Source organism: Rhinoderma darwinii, chromosome 10 (genome assembly GCF_050947455.1).
Source record: "Rhinoderma darwinii isolate aRhiDar2 chromosome 10, aRhiDar2.hap1, whole genome shotgun sequence".
NCBI lineage: Eukaryota > Metazoa > Chordata > Amphibia > Anura > Rhinodermatidae > Rhinoderma > Rhinoderma darwinii.
In genome coordinates, this window is record NC_134696.1 from 94,044,092 (window position 1) to 94,063,206 (window position 19,115).

The 19,115-nt window shown below is 45.9% G+C and overlaps 1 protein-coding gene across 2 annotated transcripts in view; it reads left to right on the forward strand.

The window, feature by feature from the left end:
- The window catches only part of MEGF8 (multiple EGF like domains 8), a 69,725-nt gene that overhangs the window by 17,187 nt on the left and 33,423 nt on the right, over window positions 1–19,115 (forward strand). For both annotated transcript variants that reach the window (XM_075840325.1, XM_075840324.1), the window contains exons 16-34: window positions 654–854; window positions 2,098–2,325; window positions 2,413–2,531; window positions 4,933–5,064; window positions 6,930–7,043; window positions 7,544–7,783; window positions 7,866–8,050; window positions 8,167–8,377; window positions 9,414–9,612; window positions 9,704–9,839; window positions 10,746–10,960; window positions 11,169–11,279; window positions 11,763–11,881; window positions 11,998–12,202; window positions 12,713–12,884; window positions 14,606–14,769; window positions 15,330–15,474; window positions 17,401–17,632; window positions 17,825–17,954. In XM_075840325.1, coding sequence (XP_075696440.1) covers window positions 654–854; window positions 2,098–2,325; window positions 2,413–2,531; window positions 4,933–5,064; window positions 6,930–7,043; window positions 7,544–7,783; window positions 7,866–8,050; window positions 8,167–8,377; window positions 9,414–9,612; window positions 9,704–9,839; window positions 10,746–10,960; window positions 11,169–11,279; window positions 11,763–11,881; window positions 11,998–12,202; window positions 12,713–12,884; window positions 14,606–14,769; window positions 15,330–15,474; window positions 17,401–17,632; window positions 17,825–17,954 — 3,258 coding nt within the window. The remainder of the gene's footprint in view (window positions 1–653; window positions 855–2,097; window positions 2,326–2,412; window positions 2,532–4,932; window positions 5,065–6,929; window positions 7,044–7,543; window positions 7,784–7,865; window positions 8,051–8,166; window positions 8,378–9,413; window positions 9,613–9,703; window positions 9,840–10,745; window positions 10,961–11,168; window positions 11,280–11,762; window positions 11,882–11,997; window positions 12,203–12,712; window positions 12,885–14,605; window positions 14,770–15,329; window positions 15,475–17,400; window positions 17,633–17,824; window positions 17,955–19,115) is intronic.

A 19,115-nucleotide genomic window follows, 5' to 3' on the forward strand; every position in this document is an offset into this window, starting at 1 on the left:
CTTAGTCTGATCCTTCAGTCATGCATTAATTACTTTAATCTGCTACCTCTCCCTTGTAACCATGGAGACACTTAGGTCTGCACAGGAGCTGCATACATAAAACGTGCACTCCGATCCTGACATTTCTACGTCTAGTAAATACAGCAGTAATGCAATTTAAAATAATAAAAATAAATAAGTGTATGTGTTGCATATATCTTAGAGCCTGCAAAGTGCACCTGCGTCTTTCCATTTTTGCTCTGCGTAGGAGCTGTATACACAAAACGGTAGAAATTTTTAATCAAGACTTTTTGCAAATTTGCTGCAGTCTTTTTTGTTTAGATGTACCGGACCAATGAAAATTTTCGCAAACATGGGCATATTCTTTAAGTGCTACTTCTACTGTCCTTCATGTATAACCCGAGCACCCTGTAGCTTTTCTTTCACGTTTAGACATTTTTTTACATTGTCACCTTAAATGCAAATAATCCAAAACCACGCAAACAAGTGGCGTCCATCATCGATTCTTCATACATGGCGTTTTCTCTATGGTTCCTAAACTAGTTTAGCCAAGTGCCCATTCATTGGCTGTGATCTCGCGGGTTGCCGCTTATGTCTTGAGGTTTGCTCTCCGTTGTCTCTCACCCTTTTTGTCGTTTGCTTGCTCGTGGCAGGAGGAGGTGGGTCGCTGGTTTGTGCACCAGGATAAGGAGAGGCGGTCTCTGCAGCGGAATAGCGGGGAGCGGTTATTCCCTAATGCAGACCGGGGAAGTCGCTACGCTGTGCAGATTGAAGGTTTTCTCAACAACACAGGCATTGGACACACGAGTGAGCTGAGCCTGACGTGGGACCGCACCGGAGTACATGGTGGCAGCGTAAGTCATGCCGTCGGCGCCATTTAAGTTAGATGGTTACTCCCGTCATGCAAAATAATTGCAACTTCGCTAGGATATACCGTCACTTTGCGATCGGCGGGGGTACGACTGCCAGAGCCCCCTCCAATCCTGAGACTAGGCTCTCTTCCCCGTTTTCCCCTGGTGCTCCCGGCATGGCTTCATTCACTTACATGGAGCTTTGTTGCAGTTCCCTGCAGAGCGGGTGGCCGGGAACACCGCTGTGCAGGGAAAAACTGTGAATGTGCACCTTCAATCTCAGGAACGACGGGGGTCCCGGCAGTCAGACCCCCACAGATAGCATAGTGATAGCATATCCTAGCAGTATGTCATCGCTTTGTGTGATCGGATTACCCCTTTAAATATTTGTCTCTTAAAGCGACCCTCCCGTCCCGGGACATTTTAAATATGAGGGGGGTATATGGAGTAATAATATCTGGTGCCCTCCAGTTGCGCCCCTCTGCAGCGGATCTGCCGTTTTAGGGTCCCATCTGTGTTGTCCGAAAATGGCTGCAGCAATTCTTAGACTAAGGGTCTTGAGACACTCCCGCTGTTCTCGGATTGGCCAGAGCTGCTCCTGTGAGCAGTTCTGTCCAATCTGTGAACAGAGGGCGTTGTCTTAGACTCCGTCTGAGAAGTGCTGTGGCCATTATGAGACAACACAGAGGGGACCCTAAAACGGCAGATCCACGGCAGAGGGGCGCAACTGGAGGGCACCAGATATCATTACTCCATATACCCCATCACTTTTATAAATTTGTCCTGAGACCGGAGGGTCGCTTTAATTGTCTCTGTCTGCCGTATTAATGTCGAAGTTTTGTTCTTCATGTTTATCAAAGGTGCTGTCCCAGCGGAGATATTAATGACATGTGGTTAGAATATACCATCCGTATCCGGCCAACCGGACTCCCCCTGATCGAAAGAATGAAGTGGCATTGATGCTAGGAAATTTCTATACGACTTTGTCTCCTGTTGGCTCCACTTTGCTTTTTTCTGGTTAGCCATTGACTATAACGGTCTGACCATGCGGCCTCCAGAGGGGCGGACCCGCCAGGAGCAAAGTGTTACGGTGCTTCCTAATGCCACTGCCGTTTCGTTCTAGTGATGGGGAGGGGTCACATCGGTTGGTATTATGGAACACTGCGTAATATCATGTTCTAGACTATGCCACATTTTGTGCTCTGTCTCTCTCTAATACTGTGTTTTATCCCCTTCCACTGTGCAGGAGATCTCCTTCCTTTTCTTGGAGCCCCATCGATCTGAAGATTGCTTTTACCTGTCCTGTTTAGCCTGCCTGGCAGATCAGAGCTGCGGCTGGTGCTCCAAGACCCGAACCTGTCACCAAAGATTGGGAAGCGAATGGACAAAGTTTTGCCATGATACCCCACTGATCCTATCACCAGGGAATTGTCAGCTCTGCGAGGAATACAGGGACTGTGAAGCCTGCAGTGAAGTGAGTGATGGCTGAGCCTAGCAGCGCTGTGTACCAGGACATATGACTTGAGACGTTTCTTTATGCCGTTTTATTATGTGCTTCCAGGACCAATATTGCGAGTGGCAGATACACAGCAATAAGAAGGGGGACTCCCTGTGCAGTCGGAGGGGACGGGTGAACGGATCTATACGATCATCAAAGGACTGTCCCCGTGCCTGTCATCAGTAAGTGATGTGTGGCAGATCACGTTCTTGATTTCTAGCACAGGTCCCGATTCCTGGTAAATATCTACATCCGACCGCGATAATGCGTGAAAGACATGGACGCCTTGAGTCCGTCTGTGTGGGAGCCGTTTGATGGTGGTCCTGAGTGGCGGATTCCCCTCGGATGTCCTGGCAGCCCCTTTAAAACCTGCATTGGGAATATGGATTGTTGGAGTTGTTTTTACCGTTTACCTGTGTTCATCGCATGTAATAAAAGACAATATGGCCGCTTTGTGACCCGACAGTTGAAATCCAGCAGGTTTGGATTTCTTACGACTGTCGGGTTGCAGTTGCCGTAACCAGTGGGTTGCAACGCTGCCACCCTGACTTTCGTTACGTGCGATGCACACAAGGGCACACATTGATCTTTGGCCATGAGACCTTTGTCGCGGCCAAAGTCGCAGTGTAGCCTGGCCTTACAAGGCTAGGTTGAACCCGCCATAGCAGGAGCAGGTATTTGTCATTGGCTATGACTAAGAACGCAGTTGGCGTTTGAAACGCGTCAGCGTGCTGGTCCTTTGTCTTTAAGTCCTGAGATTTTTTCATGAAGCGCTGGATCATACCTTTTTTTTTTTTTTTCATTTGTAGGAGCTCTGCCTAAAAAAGGGAGGTCCTGAGTGGGGGTCGCTGATCTATAATGTCCATATACTCTCATAGGGCATTTATTAAGTGTTCAGGGGGGGGCCTTTGGGAACCGCAAATGCCTATTATAAAGGCGCTTTTTCTTTTAATAAAGCAGTGCCCCAATATGTTAGGAATTGACATACAACCCCAATACAGCACTAGGTAATGAAAATGTATGACAAACATCAAACTGTACCCCTATTTTGTCATGCCACTTTGGTTGCTACTTGTCAAAGATTAAGGGGTATTCTGGATTCAGCAAATTAATGATAATTTTTTGTAGAATTAAAAGTTAAACAATTTTCCCAATATACTTTCTGTATTAATTCCTCACGGTTTTCAAGATCTCTGCTTGTTACTCAGTAGGAACGTTCATTGTTTACAGCCAGTGGATACAATTCAGTCCATGATCATGAACGCGTAACGATCCCAGCACCTGTGTGTGCATCACATGACCCTGTAACGAGCCGATCACCTCTGTGTGCATCACATGACCCTGTAACGAGCCGAGCACCTGTGTGTGCATCACATGACCCTGTAACGAGCCGAGCACCTGTGTGTGCGCATCACATGACCCTGTAACGAGCCGAGCACCTGTGTGTGCATCACATGACCCTGTAACGAGCCGAGCACCTGTGTGTGCATCACATGACCCTGTAACAAGCCGAGCACGTGTGTCCGTCACATGACCCTGTAACGAGCCGAGCACCTGTGTGTCCATCACATGACCATATAACGATCCCAGCACCTGTGTGTGCATCAAATGACCCTGTAACGAGCCGAGCACCTGTGTGTGCATCACATGACCCTGTAACGAGCCGAGCACCTGTGTGTGCATCACATGACCCTGTAACGAGCCGAGCACCTGTGTGTCCATCACATGACCATATAACGATCCCAGCACCTGTGTGTGCATCAAATGACCCTGTAACGAGCCGAGCACCTGTGTGTGCATCACATGACCCTGTAACGAGCCGAGCACCTGTGTGTGCATCACATGACCCTGTAACGAGCCGAGCACCTGTGTCGACCACATGACCCTGTAACGAGCCGAGCACCTGTGTGTGCATCACATGACCCTGTAACGAGCCGAGCACCTGTGTCCACCACATGACCCTGTAACGAGCCGAGCACCTGTGTGTACCACATGACCCTGTAACGAGCCGAGCACCTGTGTTCACCACATAACCCTGTAACGAGGCGAGCACCTGTGTATGCATCACATGACCCTGTAACGAGCCGTGCACCTGTGTCTACCACATGACCCTGTAACGAGCCGAGCACCTGTGTGTACCACATGACCCTGTAACGAGCCGAGCACCTGTGCGTGCATCACATGACCCTGTAACGAGCCGAGCACCTGTGTATGCATCACATGACCCTGTAACGAGCTGTGCACCTGTGTCCACCACATGACCCTGTAACGAGCCGAGCACCTGTGCGTGCATCACATGACCCTGTAACGAGCCGAGCACCTGTGTGTTCATCACGTGACCATGGACAGAAGTTTATCCACTGGAAGTAAACAATGAATATTCTTATTGAACAACAGCAAGCAGAGATCTTGAAAACTATGAGGAATTAATACAGAAAGTATATTGAAAAATTGTATAACTTTTAAAAATACAAAAAAAAATCACATTAAATTGCTGAATTTGAACAATCCCTTTTAAGCTGTGCAGGTGACTATATTTTCTAGTGAGGAGCATATTTAATATATTTAATGTTCTGCTTCCAGGCGCATTACCTGCTCGGCGTGTCTCTCTAACTCCAGTCACTGCGCGTGGTGCCAGTCCACTGGGAGCTGCTTCTATTTTGCTGCGTACCTTGCTAAGTATCCGTACGGGGATTGTAGAGACTGGTATGACAGGTGAGTGTTACAGATTCTTGCTCACCATTATACGATCTAATTACAATTAAAATAATAGTGAATCTTGGTTCCACCTATACATGAGGTCAATGACTGAAATGATACTCTTAAAGTGTCACTAAACTTTTATAAAACTTTTGACACGTCTTAATTCTGAGCATTGAGATCCCCACCGATCGCTAAAACAAAGCGACAGAAACGCTCGGGCGAGCGCTGTGCCGCTTCGTTTCTGATCAGCTTTCCTCGGAGCGGTGTACCGGCTCAATATAAAGTTTGTGAGTCCGTACACCGCTCATTCGACTTTATGAGAACGGCTGATCCGAAACCAAGTGGCACGGCGCTCACTCAAGTGCTCCTGCGGTCTTGTTTTAGCGAGCGATGGTGGTCTCAGCGCTCGGACCCCCTGCTGATCAAAACTTCAGACTTGTCACTATGACATGTCAGATTAACCCCTTCAGGACTGAGCCATTTATTTGATTTTTCGTTTTTTCACTCCCCGCCTTCCAAGAGCCATAACCATAAAGGAGTGGTAGTTTCTATTTCTAGCATTTAAGGTACCGTATAATGTACTGGAAAACTGTGAACAAATTATTTGCGGGCTGGAATTGTAAAAAAATGCGATTCCTCAATAGTTTTTTGGGTTTCGTTTTTACAGCTTTCACCGTGCGGTAAAAACAACAACTTAGCTTTATTCTCTGGCTCAATACGATTACGGTGATACCAAATTTATATAGTTATTTTTTATATTTTACTACTTTTAAGGAAAAAAAACTTGTTAAAAAAAATAATATTGTTTTGTGTCGCCGCTTTCCGAGAGAATTAACTTTTTTATTTTTTCATTGATCGAGCGGCGAGAGGGCTTATTTTTTGCGGGATGAGCTGTAGTTTTATCGGTACCATTTTTTGGTGCATACAACTTTTCGAAACACTTTTTTTATAAAAAAATTTGAAAGAGCTAAATCGACCAAAAAAATCAGCCATTTTGGCATTTTTATTTTTTTACATTTTTTACGGCGTTCACCGCGCACGTTAAATAACGGATAATAATAATGGACGCAGCGATACCTATTTCGTTTATTTTTTACATTACTTTAGAGGAAAAATGGGAAAAGGTTTTTTAATTTAGCTTTTAATATTTTATTCTTTTCACTACTAACAACTCAATTTCTCTTTTTTTTTTTACACAATTTATTAGCCCGCCTAGGGGCCTTGAACCAGCGATCGTTGGATCGCTGGTACAATACACTGCAATACTAATGTACAGGCTTCTGTTAAGCCCTACCACAGATGCGATTTACCGGGGGGTTAAACAGCCAGAAACAGTGCAATCGCTGTTCCTGGCCGTTAGTCCCGGGTGTCAGCTGTAAAACACAGCTGACACCCGCTGCATATGGAGCACGCTCCAAACATCGCACCCGGACGTAATGGCACGTCCAGGTGCGCGAAGAGGTTAAAGGGATTTTCCCACCATATCCGCAGAATATGCCAAAAATGTCTAATAGTGGGGAGTCCACATCTGGAACTTCCACCAACTGGGTGGGTCGGGGACCCTGACCCCAAAAGCGGCCAGCATTAGCCCCATGTAAGCATAGACTGAAGACCTACGTCTCTCTCCTTTGAAGTCTGTGGGGGTTAACTCCCGTATTCTGTGGATACATTAATGTCTAAGGTGGGATAACCCCTTTACAGTAATGTGCTGGGGCAGAGATTGGCCACTGTGGTCACTTGACCCGTTGCCGCTATAAATGTGACATTATGACGCCCCCTTCAGGAAGCAGCAGGAGGTGGAAGAAGAATTTGTGTTTGCTCTATTTGTGTCATTCTCCGTTTTTCATCCTCCTTCCCCCTTCGTTCCCTCTCTTCAGCGTTCACTCGGTGCCTCAGTGCATGGACTGCTCCAGGTTTAACACCTGTCGGGAGTGTTTGCAGAATTTCGAGTGCGGCTGGTGTGGAAACATTGACAACCCAACAGTAGGAAGGTGAGTCAATTCCCGGTAATCTCACTGAATGTATTCAGCTCTGCGCGCGGGCGGCTCTGCTTGACCATAGACTTATACATAACAGGAACAACAGAGGTTTTTTTTCGTGCTCATGGGTTTTTGACTTACAAGCATTAGACGCAATTACTGTATTATATTCACCTATTTGTGCTGCGTATTGTTCAGGCAAGCAATTTAAATAGTGTGTGTCAATCCCACACCAATCCCAAGATCTCTGCTTGAAGCTAAAAAACATGTACAGACCTCCTACTTTTCAGAGCTGAGTGTTTGCTCCAATTATATCCAGTCTAGGCATTCTTCTGTGAGCTTAATAGTTTGGACTCCATTTTACCTGCACTGATACATTGTAGCAGAAAATAAGGCCAGGAGAGCTTTGGCGCTGCTGCTGTACAGCATTTGCGACGTGAGGCTTAGTTTGTCTACTTATTAGCCTCCAGAATGGATATATTTAAAGGTCTTCCTGTCTTCTTTGTTTCGAGGTGCTTCTCGGGGGATTATTCCGGCGTCCGTGGCTATACCTCCTGCTCTCGTGCATTGGTCTCCGCCGGGCTCGCCGAACCTGCTGAATGGTCCTATGATTCCTGTCCAGATGTGGATGAGTGTAGACTGGGAATGGCTACTTGTCATATACATGCTACCTGCAGGAACACACCAGACTCCTACGAGTGCCATTGTGATCGTGGATATACAGGAGATGGAGCCACTCACTGCAACCAGACGTGAGTACAGGTGTGTGTATCCGCCATCATGCTTCTATTTTTATATTCTTTTTGAAATAATATAATTTTTACCTATTTTTAGATGTTTTAATGAATGCTCCCATGGAAGCTGCAGTGGGCCGCCCTCGTACTCCTGCCTCTGTGACCTCGGGTGGACATCCAACCAGACCAATGTAAGAGAAAGTGGAGTGGAGTGCAGTGTGGATTGCGGCTGCAATTTCCATAGCACCTGCACCCACGGGCCTGGCATATGTGACTCCTGTCAGGGTAAGAAAAGCAGCCAATGGGCAGAGTGCTGTGTTAGTCCTATGTTCATACATCTAATATATGTATGTTTAGGGATAAGCATTTATTCTTGATTGAGCACTCTTTCTATTTTGCAGATTGGACCCAAGGTGCCCTGTGCCAGGAGTGTAAGGCTGGCAGCTTTGGAAGTGCCACGCAGAAGCCAGGGTGTCAAGAATGTGCCTGTAACAAGCATGGTACGCCTGAAATGGGCTACTGTAACCGGGAAACGGGCATATGCCACTGCACAGACAACACCCAAGGAGAACACTGTGACAAATGTTCACCAGGATATTATGGGGATCCCAGGTACCTGGTCGCATGGTTTTTTTTATGTGTGTTCGATTTATCCGAGAAGCCGTCTTGTGTTTATGTGCAGATCCAACTATCTGAGGGAAAAGCTTACAAATAAGATAATCTGTACTACTTAGTCAAAGGGGTATTCCCAGAATAGATATTTATCCGCTATCCAAAGGATACGTGATAAGTGTCCAATCAGTGGGACCCTCCGAGATCACTAGAACGGAGGTCCCGGGACGCCTGTCCCTGCTCAGGTTAAGACCGCAGAGAGTAGAACTTAGAATGGAGCAGCGGTCGAGCATTCCCGCTGCCGCTCCATTCAAAGTCTATGGGACTAATGGAGACAATGCTGAGCTGTTTCCGCCAGTCCCATAGATTTGAGCCGCAGCGGGTATGCTCGACCACTGCTTTATTTAAACTCTAGTAATTCATGGGGTCCCAGCAGTGGGGCCCCCCAGCGATCAGCCACTTTTACCTATCCTGTTGATAGGCGATACATTTATTTTCTGGGAATACCCCTTTAATGTCCTACACATGATGTATTCGGAAATCCGTTTTCATTTTGGAGCAGGTAAATCTTCCGGCAGCAGGGCTCCTTAATTTATGGCACCTATTATATCTAATGGTTTTCCGGTTGTAAGTCATTCTGAAGGCCCCTTTTACACTGGTTCATAAAACGCTCCTTCCCGATCATTGTCCTGTGTAAACAGGGCGGCGATCAGCAGATGAACGAGCGATCAGATGACCGATATATCCGCTGATCGTATCGTTTTAAATACTGAAACTATTATCGTGGTTGGCAGCAGAGCGATAGTAATGTATGGGGACGAGCGATCGGAGTAAGGAGCGCTGGTCCCCATACATAGCTCCTTCTGAAACGAGTAAACGAGCGCCGATCAACGAGCGGTCTCCTCGATCGGCGCTCGTGATGCTGGAGGAGCTTCGGTCTGAATCTACACAATAATTGATAAACCTTAGGAATGATGGGTTAACACCAATTCATGTTGTGTAATCCGAGAAAATGAATCATTATCTTTTTACCTAGGAATGGTGGAACATGTTACCTGGAGTGTCAGGGTCGGCAGCTGCTTTCCCGCGTGTCGTCCTCGGCTCTCGGCTCCCCTGGCGGCACCTACTGTCTGTGGATGCTGAGCGTCTCGTCCCACACTGAACCTTGTCACCCGGATGCCAATTGCCCGCGGCTCAGTCTCAGCTTGCAGCCTGACTTTATTATTCCGTGCACGGTGAGCCTTGATTTCGCTCCTTTGTTTTCACGCTGCTACGTTTTTGCTCCTTCCGTTACGTTGTCCTTTGTCACATCCTTCTCATTTTTAGCACAGTTATGTTTACGTCTTTGATGGGATTCCAGCTTTCCTAGACACGGGACTCTTGCAGTCAGATCGCAGCTTGTTGGGGGCATTTTGTGGAAAAGGTCGTGGACAAACACCCCTTACTGTGGAAGCCACCACGGGTAAATAAACTTTTTTTTCCCCACCATTTTTGCGTGAAAAGCTGCATAAGGCTACGTTCATATTTGCGTCGCGGCACCGTTCATATGATCCCGGATCCGTCTTACAGCGACCTACGGACTCTATTGACTTACAATGGGGTTCGTCGGGTACCGGCGTGGTGTCCGTGATTTTGACATAGGCCCCCCTAGACGTAACTATTGCCTCCCTGTTAAAGGAGGGTTCTTTTAGTTTAGACACCCATTCATTGTAAGTTGTTTTGTTAGGGAATATTGAGGTAATTAGAGGGGGTCCCCTGTCAGAACGCCCCTCATAAATTATCCAGGACTGAGAGCCATTGCCAAGAACTGCACTTACTTTGGAGGACCGAGCATATCGATTTAATATCAAATGGGATATAATTTAATGCTTCATTTCTACTATAGATTTGCTGCGGGGGAAACAAGTATTTCCGGATGATAACCGCTTCCGGTTCTGCAGCTAGTCAGAGGAAACCTGACAAAATAAATGGTTTGGACGACTCCTTTTAAAGGGATTTTCCTGTTTTATGTAAATCAAACCTAAATATTGCCTAATAATTCCAGCAACTTTCTAATATATTCGTCTTTCAATTTATCGCCATTTTCAAGAACTCTGCTTGCTGTATGTGAACATCCAGAGGGTGACAACCTGTTTAGACCTAATAGTTTTTACTTGCACCCGGTCCCGGTAATCCCCTGTAAAACAGTGTGGACCCCAGGCCGAAACCTTTTATCTGATTTGCGCATCAAAAAAAAAGATGTGCGTGAAAAGCGCACGCCGCCCGCAAAGCGTAACGCAGCACACACGGACAGATGTCTGCGCGTAAATCTGTCCCGCTCATGTGAACGTAGACTAAGGACTTACAATTTGGTTCCATATTTTACCAGGTGTCCTCGTTGTATATTATGAAGCAAACAACACTGAACCATCCGGTTTTAATGCCACGTACACGGTACATGAATGTCACCCGCCGTGTGGACCCAACAAAGTGTGCCGAGGTCAGAGCTGTGTCTGCAGAAGTCCACTGTCTGGTCCATACTGTCTACGCAATGTGTGTCCCCGAAACTGCTCAGTGGAGGAAGAAAAAGGTGTCTGCAACCAGGTGAGGAACCCCACGCGGACTGCGTCAATTTAAAGGGGCGTGTCTAATCACTGACAATCCCTTTGATATGTGATCCGGCTGATCGCTGCAGGTCCAGTTACTTCCAACAGCCAGACATTTCCCCTGCAATGTAGTATTACATGGAATCTATGGAGGAGGAGGAGGAACTATATATATATAATGCTGTATATGTCCTTTCTTTATGTAGACCCTCGGCGTTTGTTTTTGTTCTCCTGGCTACGCTGGAGAAGACTGTTCAGTCCGATTGGACTCTGGGAAGATTGTGTGGGAAAGTCTTATGGATCCTCAGCTCACAGCGGTAAGTCATTTACAAAGTTTTACCTTTAGGGTATGTTCACACACACTAATTACGGACGTGATTCGGGCGTTTTTGCCCCGAATTACATCCGAAAAATGCGCCTCAATAGCGTTAACAAACATCTGCCCATTGAAAGCAATGGGCTGACGTTTGTCTGTTCACACGAGGCGTATATTTACGCGCCGCTGTCAAATGACGGCGCGTAAATAGACGCCCGCGCCAAAGAAGTGACCTGTCACTTCTTGGGGCGTAATTGGAGCCGTTATTCATTGACTCCAATGAAAAGCAGCGCCAATTACGTCCGTAATGGACGCGGCGTTCAAGCGCCTGCACATGCCGTTACGGCTGAAATTACGGGGATGTTTCCTCCTGAAAACATCCCCGTAATTTCAGCCGTTACGGACGCTGTCGTGTGAACATACCCTGATACTGAAGAAAAGCGCCAGTCATTTTAACACCGGCCTTGATCATTTGTTTCTTCAGGATACCGCAAGCCGCTTCTTACACCGGCTGGGTCACACCATGGTTGAAGGTCCAGATAACACGCTCTGGATGTTCGGGGGTCTGTCTTTAAGGGATGGAGTGCTGGGAAGTGTCTATAGGTAATCTTTAGGCTGACATGTATTATGTGTCACATTGATCTGCACCCATCCCGCAGCCCCCGTTCTGTCACTAGATTCGATGATCGTAATATTCCCGGACCTCCGTTTCTCTGTAGGTACTCCATATCTGAGCGACGCTGGACCCAGATGTTAGCAGGGACAGAGGGTGGAGGTCCTGGTCCAAGTCCTCGATACTTCCATGCTGCCGCATACAATGCCCTGCGTAATGCCATGTATATTATGGGTGGTCTCACAAACTACGGAGCTTACAGTGACTTTTGGGTGTTAAACCTTACTACCCTACAATGGAGAAAAGAACTGGTGAGTGCTTCTCTTCTCTATTTTGTGATCTTCAGACTATGGAGGGTTAATTTCTTCTCATCTTTGACACCTAAATAACTAAACACACGATTAAAGAGGTCCTGTCAGTTCTCGTGAAATAACAATATCGGTACATCTTTTCTTAGAACTCTGCTTTGTGCCATTCCTCTGTTATTCCGCCTGGAAATGTATGAATAAATTGACAACTGAGTTACCATTCCCTTTTTCAATAGGAGTTGTGCCCACCCAGTTTGACACTATCTCCACTGATCAGACAGTGTCAGTGGGTAGGGACATGCCCAGTTGCCACTTATTCTTACATTTCCAGGCGGAATAACAGAGGGAACAGCACAGTGAATTGTATGAAAAGATGTTCCAGAATTGTTAGTTTATTGAGAATTCAAGTATTTACTAAAACGGATAAGTCAGGAGAGCTGAGGGGGTCCTCTTAAATGGGGGTCTTAATGTATAATCTCTCTAGTCATTATTATTTAATTTTTTTCTTCCCAGGATCCTATCTTGCCATCGGTAGCTGGTCACACCCTCACTCCTCGTCGTGGATCCTCCCTAATTCTGATTGGTGGATATTCACCGGAGAATGGATTCAATAATCGTGTGCTCGAATATAACATTGAATTGGAGATCTGGAATGTGGGGCATCACACGGGCACTCCACCGACCGGTGAGAACTGTTACCTAAGGCGGGGTGATAGAGATGCAGCCTGTTAATTTGCATTGAGACACTGGACACAGGTCCAGGGAAAAAGGGGGTTTGTATTCTCTGTGTGTCCAGTTTGTGGTGTAATATTATCGTGTTGCCACATCAATAGAAACTAACAAGCGGCTAATCTGACCAGATTTATAATCCCACCCAATCACATCCCTACAGGGATTCCCCACCCTTCCCTTCCTTGTTGTTACCAATGTTCTGCTAAATTAGTTTGAAATGTGATAATTCCATTGTTTAATCTAGGCAGCATTGAGTGCTGCCTCCCCCTCCCACTCAGAGAGCCTGTGAGTCCTGCCTCCCCTCCACTCATAGAGAAAGCCTGTGAGTCCTGCCTCCACTCATAGAGAAAGCCTGTGAGTCCTTCCTCCCACTCAGTGAGAACCTGTGAGTCCTGCCTCCCCTCCCACTCAGAGAGAACCTGTGAGTCCTGCCTCCCCTCCCACTCAGAGAGAGCCTGTGAATCCTGCCTCCCCTCCCACTCAGAGAGAACCTGTGAGTCCTTCCTCCCCTCCCACTCAGAGAGAACCTGTGAGTCCTGCCTCCCCTCCCACTCAGAGAGAACCTGTGAGTCCTGCCTCACCTCCCACTCAGAGAGAGCCTGTGAGTCCTGCCTCCCCTCCCACTCAGAGAGAGCCTGTGAGTCCTGCCTCCCCTCCCACTCAGAGAGAGCCTGTGAGTCCTGCCTCCCCTCCCACTCAGAGAGAACCTGTGAGTCCTGCCTCCCCTCCACTCACAGGGAGAGCCTGTGAGTCCTGCCTCCCCTCCCACTCAGAGAGAGCCTGTGAGTCCTGCCTCCCCTCCCACTCAGAGAGGGCCTGTGAGTCCTGCCTCACCTCCCACTCAGAGAGAGCCTGTGAGTCCTGCCTCCCCTCCCACTCAGAGAGAGCCTGTGAGTCCTGCCTCACCTCCCACTCAGAGAGAGCCTGTGAGTCCTGCCTCCCCTCCCACTCAGAGAGAGCCTGTGAGTCCTGCCTCACCTCCCACTCAGAGAGAGCCTGTGATTGCTGCCTCCCCTCCCACTCAGAGCCTGTGAGTCCTGCCTCCCCTCCCACTCAGAGAGAGCCTGTGAGTCCTGCCTCCCCTCCCACTCAGACTGATTGTCAGCTTTTTCCTATTATGTTGTATACAGTGAGAGCTGTCAGTCACTCTATAGACAACAGACCATTGATTCTGCAGTTTATCCTTAGCCTCGGGGAGATGGGAGACCTCCACTGAGATGACAGCCAGTCCCAGTTCCAAGCAAATTAATTCTAACGATCTTTTAAAGAGGATCTGCCAACTCTTCTAACATAAGTACATTTTTTTTAGAACTCTGCGTTGTACTGTTCCTCTGTTATTCCTCCTAGAGATTTATGAATAATTGACTACTGGGAGTTACTATTCCGCTTGTCAAAAGGGCGGGTCCCTACATATACACTCTCCCTTTCAGCACTGATTGGGCAGTGTCAGACATTGTAGGGACACACCCACACTTGGTAACACCGAGTTGTCAATTTAGTCATATATTTCTAGGAGGTATAACAGAGGAACAACACAGATTTCTAAGAAAGTATGTTCCCGAATTGTTTTTTCATTGGTAATACACGTAAATGATCGGTCTCTTTGAGTGAATTAAACATTTTTTTACAACCTTTTGGTCCCTGACCTATTTATTATACTTTTGTTTACTGCAGGTCTGTATGGCCATTCCACCGTGTATCACGAGGCTACTGATGCCTTTTATGTCTTTGGCGGACATCGATTCCATGTAGAGGCCGTGACACCCTCCCCTGAGCTCTACAGCCTGTATTACCCTAATTTGACGTGGAGCCTGCTCGCCCCCTCTCAGGGAAGAAAGGTAACAACATGGCCTTATTATTACCACAACACATCGTAAAGTGACATAACATCCTTAAATACCATTTTTTTATCTAAATAGGTCCAAAATTCTTTGTCGATTAATTTAATAATATATTTTTATAGCGGAGTTCCGTTTATCTGATACAAAGCTCCAAATCCTCTGCATAGACATAGATTTAAAACATACAATTCTGGCTGCCTGCAGTCACCACTAGGGGGAGCTTACTGCACACAGTTATACAGTGAACTCCATAATAACACCCTAGGCAGAAAGCTCCCCCTAGTGGTAGCTGCAGTTAGCCAGCATTTTATCTTTTAAATCTAATGTCTGCAGGGGATTTGTAGCTCTGTTTTAGACAAGCGTAGATCCGACCGCTATAAAGATGTATTAAGAAATCAGCATAAAATATCGGACCTAAATGATCGAATTCTTGTTGTATTTTGCAAAATCTTATGGGGGAGAACTATCAACGTTGCACAAAGCAGAAGGGAACATTTATAGATGGAGGGTTCAGTATTTTGTTTGTCTTCTGATTTTTCTCTCCTTTTTTCTTTTAGCCCCTGTCTCATTTCTTCCACGTTGCTGCGGTGTTAAAGGACACCATGGTTGTAGTCGGAGGTCGCACGGAGCACCAGGAATATAGTAACCAGGTGCTCTTCTACCAGATTCACTGCAATGCTTGGATTAGGCCCAATAAAACCGGTAAGGAAAAGGATAATATATATACATTAACCCCTTCCCGACATTTGACATATCCATACGCCAAAGTCGGGTAGGGGAAGTATGGAGCGCGCTCACCGAGTGAACCCGCTCCATACGATGCCGGTGCCGGCTGTATGTTACAACCGTCACTTCAGAGTAATGAGCGGCGTCTCGCTTGAGCGCGATCCCACTCGTTGAATGCCGCAGTCAATAGCGACCGCAGCATTTAAATCGTTAGAGGGGGGCGACCCACAGCTCATCACGCCCCCCGCAACCAAATCGCGAGGGGGGGGGGTGATGGTTGCTATGGCTGCCTGGGGGCCTAATGAAGGCCCCCAGGTCCGCCATCATTGTGCACCTATTAAGCGCTGCCTCCGGGCTTAATAGTTGCCTGTCAGAATCACGATATACTGCAATACATTAGTATCTGACGATCGCTGGTTGAAGTCCCTAGAGGGACTAATAAAAAAAGTAAAAATGAGTAAAATAAAGTTTTTTTTGTATGTATAAAAAATGTAAAGTAAAAAAAAAAATACTTTTCCCATTTTCCCCCTGGATCATAGTAAAAAAAATAAAATAAATAAACAATTGGTATCGCCGCGTCCGTAAAAGTCTAACTATTACAATATATCATTATTTAACCCGCACGGTGAACGCCGTAAAAAAAATTAATTGTAAACGCCAGAATCTCTATTTTTTGGTCACTTAATCTCCCACAAAAAAATTAAATAAAAAATGATCAAAACGTAGCATGTACACCAAAATGGTAGCATTAAAAACGACAGCTTCTCCCGCAAAAAAATAAGCCCTCATAACACTTAATCAACGGAAAAATAAAGAAGTTACGGCTCTCGGAATTTGGCGACACAAAATACATTTTCCTTTTTACACTTAGGTTTTTACTTGTAAAAATAGTAAAATATAGAAAAACACTATACATATTTGATATCGCCGTAATCGTATCGACCCGCAGAATAAAGTTAACATGTTGTTTTAATTGCGCAGTGAATTCCGTAGAAACGACGCGCAAAAAACCATGGAGAAATCGCTGTTTTTTTTCATTTTCTACCCCACAATTAATTTTTTTCCCGTTTCCTAGTACATTGTATGGCACAATAAATGGTGCTACGAAAAACTACAACTCGTCCCGCAAAAATCAAGCCCTCATAGGACTATATAGACTGAAAAATAAACACGTTATGGCTTTTGGAAGGTGGGGAGGAAAAAACGAAAATGAAAATCTGAAAAAGGGCTGCGGCGGGAAGGGGTTAACATTTCACCATGATGGGTGGAGCTCATTAATCCTGCTGCCCCGCCCACACAGAGTGATTGACAGCTTTCAATATATAAACACCTGTACGGGGAAAGCTGGTAATCGCTCCATGGATGCGACGTGACCATGTATTACATTTGAAGTTCTGCAGGTCGCCTTACCCTGGCAATATCAGCGGGGTTTAGAAATGCCAGCCCCTTGTCGATCAGCTGATCCCCAGGGTGACTTCATTCTGAGAAGGGGTTGTCCAGTTAGGACAATCCCTTTAATGGTTTGGCGTGCTCCTCTCTGCTAACCACAGTGGTTTAATGCATGAAAATTGCCATGTAATGACTAATTGGCGCCATGTAGCTTCCCTGGCATCGACAGCTGATTGGGGGAGCAGATCTTAAGATCCTTTGATCACAGATGGACCTGCTTAATTAAAAGGGTTGTCCAAAGTGGAGAATCCCTTTAAACGTCACTATTGTGTGCAGCGATTCTTCCTGTAATGGGGTTGGTCCTTTATTTGAAGCCTCGCATGAAGTACTTGCGTCGCACATAATGTCAGGACGCGCCTGTGCGGTTTGTGTGTAAGTTGGCCCTGTGATCGCTCGACGTTACGGTTCTGATCAGATCTACTTATATTTCTGCCGTTTGACTTTTTTCTCTAGATTTCATATCGGGCGTCCCAATGAACGAGTCGATCGGTCACGCCGTAGCCGTGGTGGGTGGACGGCTCTACATCTCAGGAGGGTTTAATGGCGTCGCCTTGGGCCGCATGGTGACGTTGTCCGTGCCTTCGGACCCCTGCATGTTGTTCAGCACTCCTTCCTCCTGCAACCAGAGTGCTGGTAGTTGCGTCTGGTGCCAGTACAGCTGCATGTCAGCCGATATCGCGGAAAGGTAATATAGCGCCTATGGATACACGTGTACAATTGTGCAAAGATGACATCCACCATTAGTGGAATAACCAAGCTATTGGCCTTGTTAAAAAGGTTTCCCAGAGCCACGGTTTTGTGGACTTCTGGATTATCAGATTATGGATTGATTTTGTTGTCTTGTATTTTACATGATATCTTTGTTGTTATTTCTCAGGCGTAGTTGCTCCCAGTCGCTTTCATCATGTTTTCCGTTACCGAGGTCGGCAGATGAGTGCAGGAGGTTGAAGACTTGCAGTGAGTGTTTGGCACAACATCCTCGCTCAATGAGTGCCCAGCTGAGCACGGTGAGAACTGCCCGCAGATAGGATTGCATGATAGACTTGTCTGACCGTATCACTCGTCAATGCCCAGAACTACCGTTTTCCATTATTATCGTTGCGCCAAAGGCCTGATACTTTCTGTGCGTCCCGACTAGTCGCTCCTATGGAAATCGGAGTAGCTGTTGCTGTGATTTTGAGGATGATGTTCTTCTGATTGTTTTTGCTGGAAGAAAAGTAAAGCTGCATTACTCCGCGGCTATTATGTTTGACCCGATAAAGGATACGTACACTTTTCTTATAATAGCCGAGCGCTATCTCCGGCAGCCCAACAGAAAGCGAATGGAGTAGTGGCAATCCACGACCCCTGTTCTCTGGATAGGTGGGGGTCCCAGCGGTCGGATCCGCACCGATCAGACGTTTTTCACCTAGGCTGTGAATAGGTTAAAAATTTTATGTTTATAAAAAAATGCAGCGGAAAATATCTTACCTTTTTTGTGTACATAGCAGCTATGCTGACCTATGTGTCTCCATGGTTACAGACTACAAAACACACCCTGTTTGTAGTCTGATCCTGCGGCCCTGTTACTTTACTCCTTCTGCCACCTTTTCTTGCTAATCTACTGGCCGAGGGAGCATATGAAAAAGAGTAACTGAGGCACCACATTATTACAATGGCTCTATCTATCCTATCTATCTATCTATCTATCTATCTATCTATCTATCTATCTATCTATCTATCTATCTATCTATCTCATGTCTATCTATCTCATGTCTATCTATCTCATGTCTATCTATCTCATGTCTATCTATCTCATGTCTATCTCATATCTATCTATCTCATGTCTATCTATCTATCTAATATCTATCTATCTCATATCTATCTATCTATCTATCTATCTATCTATCTATCTATCTATCTCATATCTATCTATCTATCTATCTCATGTCTATCTATCTATCTCATATCTGTCTATCTATCTATCTATCTATCTCATATCTATCTATCTATCTAATATCTATCTATCTAATATCTATCTATCTATCTATCTATCTATCTAATATCTATCTATCTCATATCTATCTCATATCTATCTATCTCATATCTATCTATCTATCTATCTATCTAATATCTATCTCATATCTATCTATCTCATATCTATCTATCTCATATCTATCTATCTCATA